Source organism: Festucalex cinctus, chromosome 8 (genome assembly GCF_051991245.1).
Source record: "Festucalex cinctus isolate MCC-2025b chromosome 8, RoL_Fcin_1.0, whole genome shotgun sequence".
Classification (NCBI taxonomy): domain Eukaryota; kingdom Metazoa; phylum Chordata; class Actinopteri; order Syngnathiformes; family Syngnathidae; genus Festucalex; species Festucalex cinctus.
In genome coordinates this window covers 18941649-18956999 of record NC_135418.1, presented here as the reverse complement: position 1 = coordinate 18956999, position 15351 = coordinate 18941649, and the positions used below count along the sequence as shown (strand labels likewise).

At 40.3% G+C, this 15351-nt stretch overlaps 1 protein-coding gene across 1 annotated transcript in view; it reads right to left on the bottom strand.

The window, feature by feature from the left end:
- tex264a (testis expressed 264, ER-phagy receptor a) overlaps positions 1 to 15351 on the bottom strand; it is a 59583-nt gene that overhangs the window by 37934 nt on the left and 6298 nt on the right. The window contains exon 2 of the mRNA XM_077529850.1: positions 3055 to 3276. Coding sequence (XP_077385976.1) covers positions 3055 to 3276 — 222 coding nt within the window. The remainder of the gene's footprint in view (positions 1 to 3054; positions 3277 to 15351) is intronic.

Genomic DNA, 15351 nt, shown 5'->3' with positions numbered 1-15351 from the left:
TCTCTTCTTTCATCAGGAAAACGAAGTATTTACATTTTACAGCAATTAGCATTAGAATATAGCTGAGTTTCATCATTATTCACAAACCTGTTCAAAACACTGGAGAAAAGAGCTTGTTGCAACATGGCCCTGGTTGATCTCTTATACTCTGCTGATACCTGCTGGCCGTTTTGTGTACTAACCACTATTGTTTTAAGCGACCTCTTCAGGTCAGAGGCTGCATCAAAGCCTTCTGTATGCTCAAGCATAAAAAAACAGACGCATAAATACGTTTTTTTAGGACCGTGGCAATATAGAACGTTTTTAAACGTTTTTGGGAGCAAATGAGTTAACCTCGCTGAGCATGCGGTGTTAACCTTGGCGATCATAAAACAGTTTTTTAAAAAGAGTCTGTGTGCTTGCTTCAAGCAGTTTATGGACACTTCCAGTGAAGTGTTCAGATAATCCTCTTAAAAATCTGCTAGCTTAATGCTACTAATATCTAACAGTTCTACTAAATATTAATTTACAAAAAGCTTTGTATAAATCTTTTAAACAGTATTTCATACATCCTCAGCTGTATACTTTGTGAACACACTTTAGTAAATGATGCGTTAAGTTTGACCATAATGCCTAGCATTAGCGATACGCCACAATATGCTAGTCTGGAGAAAGTGTGAGGCTGGAGTGAAAAAAGGACAGTCAAACTGTGAAGCATTACAGGGGTCCAAATATCATCAGAGAATGTTTAATTGCTTCAGTGTCTCACTCAGACATTAGTTTGCATGATGTGATTAAAAGTACATGAAATAATGACTGACAATATGGCATGCCAGGGAAATAGTGAGGTTGGATGTCAAACAAACAATTGTGCTGGCAAACATTTGGCCTACTAGCTGCCAGCTGGGGTTTGGCAATCTATTACTATTCACTGACCAACTCGCTGCACAATATAAATACCGTATTTTGTTTCCTTTCTCCTTCTCTCACATTAACCAGTCTCTGTAATACTCTTTGGAGTCTGCTAGGCTTTCACATTGTTGCAACACTAAATGCTGTCAAGCGAAAAAAAAAAAAAAAAAAAACTTTTAATATTGCTTTAGAGGCCTTGCAGACCACTCAGCACCAAACGGCTAACAAACTGAAGATGGATTCAATTCAAATCCTTTTTACTTTGCCAACTTCAGAAAATGAGAATGTTGAATGCGGTATGAAGTTGGCGCAGTGTGACATGAATATGCCAGATAGAGTTGACGCTAGAGTAAGTACATGTATACAAAAGGACGTCACGAGTGTCTCCCTCCTTTTCCAATTCCCTCGCACTCTGCTCAACCTACTCAATTAATCATACGGGCTGTATATGCGCACGCATTTCTAGCACATCCGCATAGCACCCTCTAGACGGAGCCTGCATAAACTCTGCTCCATTATGCATGACGCTCGCTGGAGCTGCTATATGCATCGTGCACTTGACAGTCAGCAAGTCAAACTGGATAGGGCGGGGTCGGGTGTGATTAGCCCATGAACAGCAGCTCCTTAGTGGCCTGTCACGGCACTCGGGTCAGCTGATGGACTGTGACATGCACTTGTGTTGAGTAGAAGAACATGAGCATGTTCCAAACAGAACCCAGATACAGTTGTGTATGACTGCCAACTAGTGAATGGTGATATACAGTTGTGCTCATAAGTTTACATACTGGTAGGGTATGTAAACCTATCAGCACAACTGTATCAATATCCATAAAGGCGCCAATTATGTAACAAGAATTATTACTCGAAAGGTAGCCGCTATTTACCGTAAAATCCTGTGTATAATACGAACCTGTGCATAACATGCTACCCCAAAATTGAAAATGTATTTGGCTCTAGATTTAGAGATGCTGTACATATTTTTGACAATTGGTTTATAATTCATTTGGGGATATATATATAATGATTTTCATATAGGAGGTTCTCTGACAACAATTGGCATCTTTCACGATACTGCATTAAAAATACTGAAGATAGAGCAATATGTTTGTTTTTTGTTTGTTTTCAGGGCCAATACCGATTATTAGTCATCAAGGAGGCTGAAAAACGATATTTGGAGGTGATATTCATGTTCACTGAAAAGGAAAATATTACCGTCAAATTGGTAAAATACAAACTTCAAATGTTAACTAATTTGTTGGATTTTAAAGGCATATGTTTAATAAACATTCAAGTTTTAAGATTCGCAAAATTTTTTGACTTTTTTTTATCTTAGTCAATAGACATCATTGTTTTAAAATTTTAACAAAAAGTTCAGGGTTGTTGGCATGTCTTAAAAAGTTGAATACAAATTTATGTAAGTAAATAGTACCTTGTTGTTTTTTGTTGTTGTTGGGGGTTTTTTCTTTACAGTAAATAAAGTATTACAAAATTTCTGAAACGTTAATTTTTTACTTCTTAATTTCAATATAAAACAAAACAGAATTGGCATAGAGTTCGCAAGGTCCACAATGGCAGCATCTCTTATGAAATTAACTGAAAAAGTAAATAAATAGTTTTATTATCAGCTGTAGGATTATTCAAAAGTAAGTTACCATCAAAGTGTGCAGTCATTTTCATCTATTAAAGTACATTTGAAAAGTAATCCGTATCGTTTGCTTAGCGGTTAGCAGCTAGCCGCTAACAAAATAGAATCCCTCGCCCTTTTAGCATCTCTTCTCATTTCTAACTTACTGCTAAATATCCAAGCGTCTTGGCCTTCTGACCTTGTCATTAGTGTAATGTCAATAATAAATAATAGCTCAATTGCAGGACGTCGAGCTTCTAGCTCAGCCAGGCTGCAATCATGTCTTGGTTGGCGTGTGCGCGGAGGTATCGGTGGGAAAAGCCTCGGGGCAGTTGAAAGGAAGCAGCTTGTGACCGCCAAAGAGACACATGGCAGTCTATAGTGACTTAGCTAATGCAAATGTGAAGACACTATTGCGTTTTGGTTGGAACACCCCTGAAGGTTAATCCTGTTTTGATTATATGAATCCATAAACATGGTTTTGAAGAACAAATCAGTACAAGGCTACTACATCAAACCGTTGTAATTGGTGGTAGTACCTCAATGTAGGACCTGAGCCTAGGGTAGACCCTGAAAGGTGCCAGGATGTAGGACAGCGAGCTGGTGCTGGGGAAGTTGGTGGTCACAGCATGGTTGACTTCCGGCAGAGAAAACATCTTAAAGCCAAACTTCTCATAAAGCTTCTGTAGCTCTTCATCTGGCTTCTCGTCCCCCTCAGACAGAATGCTGCCTACGACGTAGCGGCACTTGTCTGCCGGCTTCTGAAAGACAGAAATGGAAGGGGAAAAAAAGGTCAGGAAAGTTGGGAGGGGTGCGGGGGATTGTGCCGTAAGTCATTAGAATCGGGCGGGTTCTTGCTCTGACAAAGATCATCTTTGAAGATCAATTGAAAATTTAAATAAGCGTGTACTGATTCAACCATTGACTTCTTGGATCTAACATTCACATAAAGTTCCAAGATGAGGTGAAATGTGATATATCCCTTAATAAATGATAGATTTACTGGTTTGACCTTGGGATAATGGTAGTGTAGTGGTTCAGATAGCTGACTTTAGTCTAAGCTGGCTGGGAATCAAATTTCAATGCCCCATTAGTCTCTCAACAGCACAAATGTCAAAGAAAATGGATACTTTGCCCATTTCAGTACTTCAACTTATGTCGGATATATTTTGGCTGTCTGAAAAAGTCTGATCTAACCTAAATTGTCTTGACTTCATAGAGTTAGATTAAATGAAAACTGGCAGTCTACTTTACAGATGGTCAGCATAAAACTTAACCCTGTGGACTGTGTGGAGGTAAATATAGAAAGGCTTGACGTTAACTTGTGGAGATGTTGTACGTTCTCATAGGCTAAAGAGAGAGAGCAGGACCAGAGCGCTGACAGCTATGCAGAACAATCACAGACTACCAAGCGTTCATCTCAGTCTTAAATGTCTTAGGCATTTATTTATTTAGTTTTTATTAACTGGGATTATAAAATATTGTCTTCCTTTACTTTCACTTCTTTATTTCCATGACAGTATATCACTCTCACAGTGTGCAAACACCTCTGCATGCAGATGCGACAGCAATCACAAAGCCACTTGTCAGTCACATGAAGATGTGACAGCACATCACCCACACGCATCTGGTTGAGGTTTCAGCTTCCAAGCAAGCTTCTCGGAGAGATGCTGCCTTTGTTTGAGCAATCCTATATATTTTTGTTAACTCAAACAGTCACACTAGCCAGGATCGTCAAAAATTTACAAGCTCCAAAAACAAACACTGTAGTAATGTATTTAAGTAACATATAATATGCTGTATAGGGAACAATTCCGCCGCAAAGAGGAAAAGAAATGTGAGTAATATCCATCCATCCATTTTCTTGACCGCTTATTCCTCACAAGGGTCGCGGGGGCTGCTGGCGCCTATCTCAGCTGGCTCTGGGCAGTAGGCGGGGGACACCCTGGACTGGTTGCCAACCAATCGCAGGGCACACAGAGACGAACAACCATCCACACTCACACGCACACCTAGGGACAATTCGGAGCGCCCAATTAACCTGCCATGCATGTCTTTGGAATGTGGGAGGAGTACCGGAGTACCCGGAGAAGACCCACGCGGGCACGGGGAGAACATGCAAACTCCACCCAGGAAGGTCCGAGCCTGGACTCAAACCGGAGACCTCAGAACTGGGAAGCGGACGTGCTAACCACTCGACTACCGTGCCGCCCCATGTGAGTAATATGATTTTTAATTTTCACATTTTAAATCCCAGGCTAATATAAGCTCCTCCCCATTAAACAAAGCTCACCTCAAATGTCTGAATCTTATAGCTTAGCATGGTAGTGGTAGTACACTAATGTGAATTTTTGTGATGTGAATGTACAAGGGCTTTGAAAGTTCTAGCAGAATGGTAAGCTAGCTATTAGTTTAGTCATCGTTCTAATGCTAACATGCAATACTCGTGATTTTGTAAAATTTTAGTTTAACTCTAGCTATTAGCTTACTTGTCCTGCTAACGCTGCAATTATATGCTAATCATCAAAGCTAAATACCACATGGGCTACAAATGTAATGATCTGGAGCCATGCGAGCCTATTTTAGCTTAGTTTAGCTTCCGCCATGTGGTTTTGTTTGGTGGGATTAATACCCGTTAGTGTACCTATTACTTAGTTATCTAATGTATGTTTATGAACTAAATACAATGATAATCTAAATTTGTTTCACATATCAACCATGTTTTCAACCCTATTGTGACACCTCAAATTCGAATAAACTATAAAGAAGAAAAAAGGTGCCATCTGAGTTTATCACCAACTTTCCTGTATTTGTTTGCTGCTGTTTTTGAGTTAAAGCAAATACGTGGCAAAACATTAAATAACTCAACACTTATTGTACAAAGGACCTTGTGATGCGAAATTTCACTGAAGCCATGCAATTCACCAAAAAAGGAGGGGAAAATGTGATTTGACAAACCTTTCAGGTTCCAGGAAAAGGGAAAAAAAACACTGAGTCAATTCAAGAGTGTAGAACATTTTCTTTGATCAACTGAAACAGTAACTCTACAACATGCCTTATTACTTGTAGAAATGTTGAAGCAAGTCATGAAGAAAGTTGAAAATGACATGGCGTGGAAAAACCAAGCCAAGCAGTAAATAAGAAGCTTTGGAGCAGCACCGTGCTTGCGCGATCATGAATTTAAGATCAACATCAACTCTGACGGAGACGTGACTGAAATGTTTAACCTTAAAGTTAGCAACATAACCTCTCCGGAAAAATTTTAATGAAAACAGAGAGGAAAACTCAAACAGGACGTTGACTTGCCTCCACATTAGAACTAAAATATAGTACATGTGAAATAAGTCGTTTTGCATCAGAGTTTGCGACGCAAAATGTTAATTAAGCACCTAATCAAAACACATTGAATAGCAAAATTGAGAATTAAGCACGTTACGTCACTTACACATGGATTGTGGGTAGTCGAGACAAGATCTAATGCTGCATGGTCAATGGTCAAAAGTCGGATATATTCGAGTTGGTTTTTCCCAGTTCCGACCTGAAAGCGTTCGAGGCGAAAGTAAAAAAACAAAACAGCAGATAGTTGTTTTTTATTTTGGTTCTTAACACTAATTTTTGACTTCCAACAAACATTCTAGTAATTTTGATTCATTTATTGTTTTTATCTTATTTCATAAGCATTTCATACAGGTCAGTATTTCACCATATAATTTCATGCTGGGCGATAGCGGCATACTGTCACGTACGTTGCGTTACATGAAGTTATGTCGAATATTTATGAATGAAGAAAGCTATCTACAGTAGTTTTATACTCAAGTACATTGCGTTTTACCATTCACGGTCTGTGTTTCCAAAGTGGAAACCATTGTAGAATGATGTCATTTTGTAGTCCGTTGGTGAATTCGGGGTCCTTCTTTTTCCCCCCCGACTTCGCAAGTGGAATTTCCGAGTTCAAGGGGGCATTCCTGTACACACTTCCTGGTTTGAACTCGGAAAAGCTTGACTTCCGACCATCCTCAAACGCAGCATATGATGCTACTTACGCGCAACCGCTAGCGAGCAACAACCTTTGGCCGCTAATGGTTGCGGCTAAACAGAGTCGCTACAGTCAACGCCTCCGTGGCAGCGAATAAGCTACACTTCTATAGTTCTCACAAACGGATGACGAGGAAAGACAAACAAGCCATGCTAATTGTTAAGCTAACCTAAAACTGACATGGCTAGCACGTTTAAAACCGCAATCACATGCTTGAGTAATTTTCACAGACATCTGTCAGGAACTACGTTAAAGCGGAGAACATCCATAGAAGGCAAATTAATAATGTTATTTTTCGGCTTTCACAATTTTGATTTTGACTTTTGAGGTCTGCACAATAAATGTTCTCAAAATCACATTACATCTTGCTTTTTTGTAGCCAATTTAGTTTAGCTTTTCTTCTTTCTTCAGCTGCTATAGATATGTGACTAATAAATAAAAACTTGGTTAAAAAAAATAAAGAAAACCAATTCTCCATTTGTTATATTGTCATACTCTCAAATTAAGTCATTGATTGACAAAACTGCTCTGCAAAGAAAAGAAAAATATTGACCCTTGCAGTATATCATATATCCATCCATCCATTTTCTTAACCGCTTGCTCCTCACAAGGGTCGCGGGGGGTGCTGGAGCCTATCCCAGCTGGCTTCAGGCAGTAGGCGGGGTACACCCTGAACTGGTTGCCAGCCAATCGCAGTATATCATAAAAACAGTGCTGTTTCTTTTAAGACCAGCATGCTGCTACTTGCAGCTCAGTGACAGCACCCGTCTGTGGAGGGCTGGCGCTGAGGGGGGCACAGATGGAAGCCACCATCACTCATCCACAAGTGTCTGGCATCTCCACATAATTATCACATCGAAAACGCTGCTCTTCGTATCTGTCTCATTTCGCACCTTGTGAGATACGCGTTATGTTGCACTTTGACGCACAAAAATTCAGCGCTATTAAATATATTGTATTAGATTGCATTCCCCCGCGACCCTTGTGAGGAATAAGCGGTCAAGAAAATGGATGGATGGATGGATTGCATTCCACAATGCCCACCAATGCCTGCATCTTATAGGTAATGGTAACAACAGACGCTATTGGTTCCATCTGAGTCTACACTGTCACCTGGCAGAGAGCCACAGCAGCGTGTTCAACAGCTGCCTTCTGCAGCTTTTGACAGTGAATTATTCATTCAAGAAAGAGCGGCAGGACATCCTGGCTCTGTCAATAGCTGTGTCTGCATTGTCACACTACATTACGACCGCCGTGATATGTCTATTGTAAAGGATGTGGCGCTCACGTTGAGAGCAAAAGGAGAGCAATATACTGTATGGGAATATCAAAAGAATAACTGCAGTTTTATGAGGAAGTGGATGGAGGGTATTTACTTCCGTTAACTCATTTGCTCCCAATAACGTGTAAATACGTTTTTTTAAATGTTCTAAATGTCCCAAAGACGTATTTATACGTTTTTTTGTTTGTTTGTTTGTTTTGTTTTGGGTTTTTTTAATGCTAGAGCATACAGAAGGCTTTGATGCAGCCTCTCAACTGCAAAGAACGGTTGCAGAAATGGTAGTTATTACACAAACGGCCAGCAGGTGGGAGCAGAGCAAAGGAGATCAACCAGAGCCATCTAGAGAAAAAGCTCAATTACTTAAAATTTTGAATAGATTTGTGAAAACTGATGAAACTTAGCTGTCTTCTAATGCTAATTGCTGCAAAACGGAAACAGATAGAAACATACTTTTTTTTCCTGATGAAGGAAGAGACTTTAATCGTTCTTTTGATAGGTTCTTTTATAGCAATAGAACACAATATTCTGTGGGCCTTGCAAAATCAGTCAAAATCCAGTAAAACAGCCGAGAGCGAACGGGACTGTTTCTGTGAAAATGGCTGGGAGTGAATGAGTTCATTAGGACCCGCTATCACATTTGGATCTCAAAAGAGGAGAGTGAAAAGTTTTAGTCACTCATGAAACAGTAGTAAGAAATTGAAGAATAATCTCATATTAATTCCGAGCTTGTCCGTTTTGACCTTATTGTCGTCAGTCAAGATTTACGAGTGAGTGAGAGTTGGTCGACGTGAGCCTCTTTGCTTTGTCATAACAAATAGATCAGGCTAGCAACAAGCCTCCTGCGTTCCCTTTCAACACAGACACCCAGCGATAGTACACAACAACAATATAAGCAGCCTCACACTGAGCGGACAATTGCTGTCCTCCCACTTTTCTTCTTTTGGCACAATGCTGCCATCTCTCACGCTCTATTCTGATTATGAGACGAGGGAGTGTTTGCCAAAGCCGTAGCTCGCTAATGATATCATGTCGGACTGCCGCTGTCATTCGCGTCCTACACAGTTGCACAAACAAAGGAGTTCTGCTTCCACAAGACGGATAGTTTCAGAAACAAAAGGAAATTAGGATATGAGTTGAAAAAGCCTTTTGAACACAATTAACTTGACTTTTATTACCACAGTTGTTGGAGGTCTGATTGGGTTGATTTGGAATGGGCGTGATGTTTGGATTATCAACGGTACAGACTGTAGACCCAACAAATTAGCTGCCAAAATGGGTTACTAACACACAATGATTCTAATAAGTTGCTGCTGGACCATGACTTGTTGTGATTTTCAATTCATTTTACCCTCAAGAGCAAAACAAAATTGTCACAGAATAAGTAACCCATTACGGATACCAAACATTTAGCATTAAAACTATTATTGAAATGTTTTAGTTTGACTACTAAACATGTTATATCAGTCAAAGAAAGTCCTTCAAATGTCAGTCCCAAGCATCCATGCAAGGCAACAGTTAAGCCGCTTCCAAAACATCCTGTTTCTCTCGTGGAGCTGCAGGACAGGCTTCTGGGACTTTTGATAGGCTCGGGTGAAGCAGAGCATGAGACTCTGGGATAGACTCTGGAGCCTTCACCTGAGCCGCAAGACGGTGTACAGACAAAATGTTTCCTCACCATGCTGCAACAAACTAATTTAGATGACGGATTCTGAAATCGAGTTCTCGGACCGAACACACATACGGTTAACCCGGGTTGAAGGTTTGAGCCACTTGGTTGTAAAGATGGTCTCACCTCACAAACGGTGCCATGCACATCTCTACCTGATTTCTTTAAGCAATGTCTCTGAGGGTCTGTTGGGAGAAAAAGTAATTTCAAAAGCAATTCTTTGCCTGAGGCTACAAGGGCTAGTTTTTGATGGATGAGGGCTCTCGAACAATAAAAAGGTACAGCTGACAGAGGTAATTCTGTATTAGCAGACACATAATGAGGATTTACTCTCTTCATCTTGCCCGCGCTTGACCCTGCATCGCTTCCTTCCTGGCTATCAGCACTTGGTGTGGATTGTTTCGACGGCTGGCACATGCTGCAATTGGTCGAAGCTAAACGTGGTAGCATTTTGGGTGGTGTGTAGATGGGGTACTTGTTCAAGAAACAGATATTTTTATCATGAGGACTCGGCTCCTTGAGAGTCTGCTCTAATGTTTTCCTTTAGCATCTCTTTAAGGCACTCAAAAGAAAATTGCAGCTCTCTCAGCTTTTGCAATGATGCGAGTAGAAATCACATTTTCTCAAAAATATTAAAAGTTCATATTTATTTTACTACTTCATGTTTCACTTCCAACTTTAATTAAGTTACGTTGAGTTTTTATGTGAATTTGTGCTCCCATTTGTTTATTTTGGGCTTGGAGTACCTCAGGGTTCAATACTTGCACCCTTGTTGTTTACTGTCAAAGGATGATGAAAATCCTTTTTATTATTATTATCTTTTAGATGTTGACCCAACATGTCGCTAACGAAATTAGATTATTGTTATCACTCTGAGGTGGCCAAGTGGTTTGAACCTACAGAAGGTTCCGGCTTTCCTGTGTTGCGTTTGAATGCAAAGGTTATTGAAGCCTATAAATTGTCCTTAGGTGTGAATGTGTGTGAATGATTCTTTGTATATGTGTCCTGCAACTGGCTATTGACCACCTCTTGCCCATAAGTCGGCTGGAAAAGGCTCAAAACAACTAAAAGTGGTAAATAAGATGGATGGATGTTATACCTCTAAAGTGTCAGACATTCTAGAAGAGTACAGTACTTTAAACAAACAATAATTCCAACTACCAAAAATGAGCCAGTGTCCTTAATTAAAAAATACAAATAAAAATAAATAATACTGACATCACATTAATAACAGCTCAGTTTATTAGTCCCCTTCACAAAAACCAATAAATCCTCCCCTCATATTTTTATCATCTGTGACCATCATTTGACATTTGAGCATCGAGTTAACGAGCTTTTTCACTCTAATGGCAGCATGTCCACTACTACTGATCTTGATCTATTTCATTTTCTACAGCAACTCCTTCTTAGTCTAGTTTTAATTTTAGTAACGCAAAAATTCACTCGTCATATCTCCAGTTCTCGCTTCTTAATTACGAATCCCTCCAAGATCTCGCTGATGTGACCACTCACTGCCACCTACGCAATCTCATTCTGTTCAGTTGCTCCGAGCGTGATTTCACACCTATTTCTGGAATACTAAGTGTGGGTGAACATTGGCGTACACAAGCAGAGAGGCTGACATACGGGGAGCAAAGGAGCACAGAAGATTACAGGCTTATAAATGCCTCAACAAGAGCCGTCTCAAGACTCAGTGTGTCAGAGCGATAACCTGTCGTCGCCGATTGGACGCCATCCCTCCCCAACGTACCGCACATGAGGATGAGATGAGGAAGAACCGGGAGAGGAATGGAGAGTAATAGGGCTGTGCAGGACGGGGACCGCAGGTATGCTGTGATAGGCTGTTTGCTGTCAAGTAAATGGGTGAGACGGAGCAGGGAAGCAAGCGAGATTCACCCGTCATGCTCATGTAAATGAAGCATGGTTTCGATGATCATAAAGTTAAAGCTGTCCACTGATTAGGACAAGGTGCAAATGATGTTCTCGAACCTTGATTAAACAAGCATCTGATTCATGAACTAAGGCTACATTCACAATGTCGAGCATGATCCCCAGTTGGATTTTTTTTTTTTTTTTTTTGTTAAATCCGATCTTTATATGTACTCGTTCACATTACAAAAACAAGTGAATTTACTGAAAATGTGCAAAACGGACATGTGACATATGCCCATTTCCATCTGTTCTTCTTTTGTGAATATGAGAGGGCACTCCGCTGCTGTAGGTGGCAGTATAGACTAGTGATAGACCGATGTGCTTTTTTCAGGGCCGATGCCGATACCGATTATTAGTCATCAAGGAGGCCGATAACTGATATTTCAAGCCGATATTCATTGGCAGTAAAAGAGAAAATAACAGCGTAAAAAAAACAACAACTTCTCTTTTAATTTTAAACACATTAAGAATAGACAGCATGTGTTAAGCTAAATTCAAAACTAAGCAAGCAAATAAATAGTTTTCTACTGTAAATAAAGTTTTCCAAATTTTCAACGTAATTTCTAAATTAATTTATTTTTTTATAAATTAAAAAGTGTTGGGACTTCCCAGTAGCAGCAGTGACAAATGTATACAAAATTAAATGTATCTAATTTTGGGTTTTCGTCAGGGTTCAAAAGATCTTTGTAGACAGTGAAAAATTGTCTGAATATGTTTGAAATGTCTTTGCAACAAGTAAAATGTGTCTATAAACATCTTACAAATCTCTCGATGAAAGCACAAAATTTGCTACGTTCGTAAGCATTCGCTGCTCGGTGAGATTCCAGCTTTATCGGCCGATGCCGATATTTGTCAACATGCCAAATATCGGCACCGATAATCTGCCCTGCCGATAATCGGTCTATCCCTAGTAAGAGATGTGATCCACCAGTAATTTAAAAGAAGAAGAACAGGAAGCGACTGCGCCGTGTGATGACATCTTATGAGTTTGCTTTTGTAATTCTTGATAAACTGTAGCGTTTCTTTGTGGTTTTCCATCTAAAATAGCACTAATATTCGCTTCTTTAATTAATTCCAAAAAGATTTATGTTTCGTTGTCCCCCCCCAAACATACCTCACTTTATCGTCCGCCATTGCTTTGGGACTACAAACGTACGTGTGGCGTAATATCCGGTCAAAACGTGCGACGTGTATCCAGTCTTACAAGCGGTTATTCGCAAAACCTGTTTCGGAAGTGTTTTGCATTTTCCTTTTTTCACTACGCTTCAAACTCCACCCCCTCTAAGCGTAAAAACTTTTTTTTTGCCATTTTTGGGCCCTTTTTTGAATTTCTGGCGTTTCCATTCAGTTTAATTTTCGCATTTCTTGAAAATTGGAATAAAAATGGATGGATGGAAACCAGACAACTGACCAACAAGCAGGGAAATACACTACTACCAAATTTGGGCAAGCTAGCACCATGCTCTGTCCAATAGTGAACACCAGCAAAACTAAGTGCAGTGTGAAAAGGTAATAAGTCATAATTGAATGTTTTTGGAAAACTTAAGCACATTGGCCTTTTTTTTAATCAATTTGGAAACAGTTGTGAATGTTTCAAAAAGACCTAGCTAATTATGCTATTCGGCTAACAAAATCTAAACTCTCTCACCCTGTTTACTTTCTGCTTCTCTTTTAATTCCACTCATTTTGCAGCAAATTAAATTGTGCCCTCTAGTGGATGCTCTCTACACCTTCATTGCTTCAAGTGATGACAACCTCAGTGATTGACTGGCACATGATCAATCCAATCTTTATTCCACCCATTTCTAACATCCACAGCAATTATGAGGTATGGACTCCAATGGCCCTCGGTCAAAAAAAATAATAATTCTTTCAATCCATCCGATAACCAAGTACAGCTCTGGTCTTTTCTGGTCCTTGAGCTGATGCTTAGACATAGCTGGTAATTACACGCGGCATCCTGGGAGCTCTGGCAGGCATAATTACTGGCAACGGCAAACGGGAGGCGGGACGCGGTTATCCTTGGCTGCAGTTTGCGGAGCTGATCGTACAGCTGGCCCAAGCGCGGCAACTTCCTTCGGCCAGATGTCGCAAACCGAGGAGATGGTCGAGATGAACAAATCGCTCCCTCGACTGCCTCGCCTACTAATGTTTTTCTCCCTTTCACATCTGTGATTAATACCGGGTCGTTTCATCCATTTTTCTGTGCATCGGGGTGAAAAACAACCGAGCCGTAGAAATGACTGTGTGGAAGATTTAAAGACATTTTTCAACATCTTGTTTCACTGACTAATATCATGTGTGATAAATTCTGCAGCAAAGAAAATGGACGAATGGCGCATCCTTGAGCCCACACATGATGGGGGTAAAAAATAGACACCCAGCAAGCATGTTTCAATCTGAATGGCTGTGCGCTCATTTCGCAGTTGCTCTCTGTGGAGGCGTCCATAAACATGAAACGGGAGCTTCACGACAGGGACAGCCAGCGTGCCGGCAATGTTGAATCACATTGTCGCCGGAACCTGCGCCGCAGAGTATCAACATATTTATTTCTCGCTTTTAAAAGTGGCAGCCCCCTTGCGATGAGCCCTCCGCCTTTCATGTTGTTTCCGTCGATAGACGTTACAAGCGGCGTTAAAATGCTAATAAATTTGACAGGGAGTGCGGCGGCACCCGGCGCTCTGATCAGAAATTCTCATTGATGAATTGGAGCACTGCGAGGCTCTCAAGGTGAGTCAAACTACATCCAGTTTATACACCTCTTTTCCAGCCAGTGCCACAACTCAACTCATCCCTCAGTATCACTCACTCCCACACATGTTTCATTCGATAATAATACAAAATGTTTGTTTGACTACATATATATATATATATATATATATATATATATATATATATATATATATATATATATATATGTAGTCAAACAAACATTTTGTATTATTATCGAATGAAATAAATTAATAAAACAGAATAACTTTACCCTACCAATTCTAGGGGGGGGAAATGGAACAAATATTACAGAACTACCAAATTATTAGTTATTGATTATTTATATATTTTTTAATCATTTATATTTTTAATGTTATGTATTTATTATTTTTAATGTGACAGTCAAACATATACACAAGGCTTTTTTTTTTCTTTTTTTTTAAAGAGCGATGAGTCCTTTGCTTGCAAGTAAAATAAAATAAAAATAAAATATACTATAAATAAAATATATGTGTATAAATAAAATAAAAAAAATATTCTGTCACTCGTCTCCGGTTCGAGTCCTGGCTCGGACCTTCCTGGGTGGAGTTTGCATGTTCTCCCCGTGCCCGCGTGGGTCTTCTCCGGGTACTCCGGTCTCCTCCCACATTCCAAAGACATGCATGGCAGGTTAATTGGGCGCTCTGAATTGTCCCTAGGTGTGCTTGTGTGTGTGTGGATGGTTGTTCGTCTCTGTGTGCCCTGCAATTGGTTGGCAACCAGTCCAGGGTGTCCCCCGCCTACTGCCAGCTGAGATAGGCGCCAGCAGCCCCGCGACCCTTGTGAGGAATAAGCGGTCAAGAAAATGGATGGATGGATTCTGTCACTCATTTCCAAAGGTATCACCATAAAAGCAACTTCATGGAGGGCGTCAACTGCTCACAGTTTTAATTAATTAATATTGTACAAACAAATCGAATGTTGATCAGGACCCCAGAACGGATCGCGTTGGTTATCTCGGAGTTGCTCACTCTGCTAAATGATTGCATTCCCCCTGGCGACACCCCCACAGGCCTCTGCCCACTCTCCTTGATGAATCTCGCAGCCAGACAGCCTGCCTATGGAGCGGTTACTCTTTTTACGCCCTGCTACACAGCAAGAGCTTGTTTACCTCGTCTGGAAATCTGTTTTAGCAGCACTCGATAGAACAGGGAGAAACCGTTACCCCC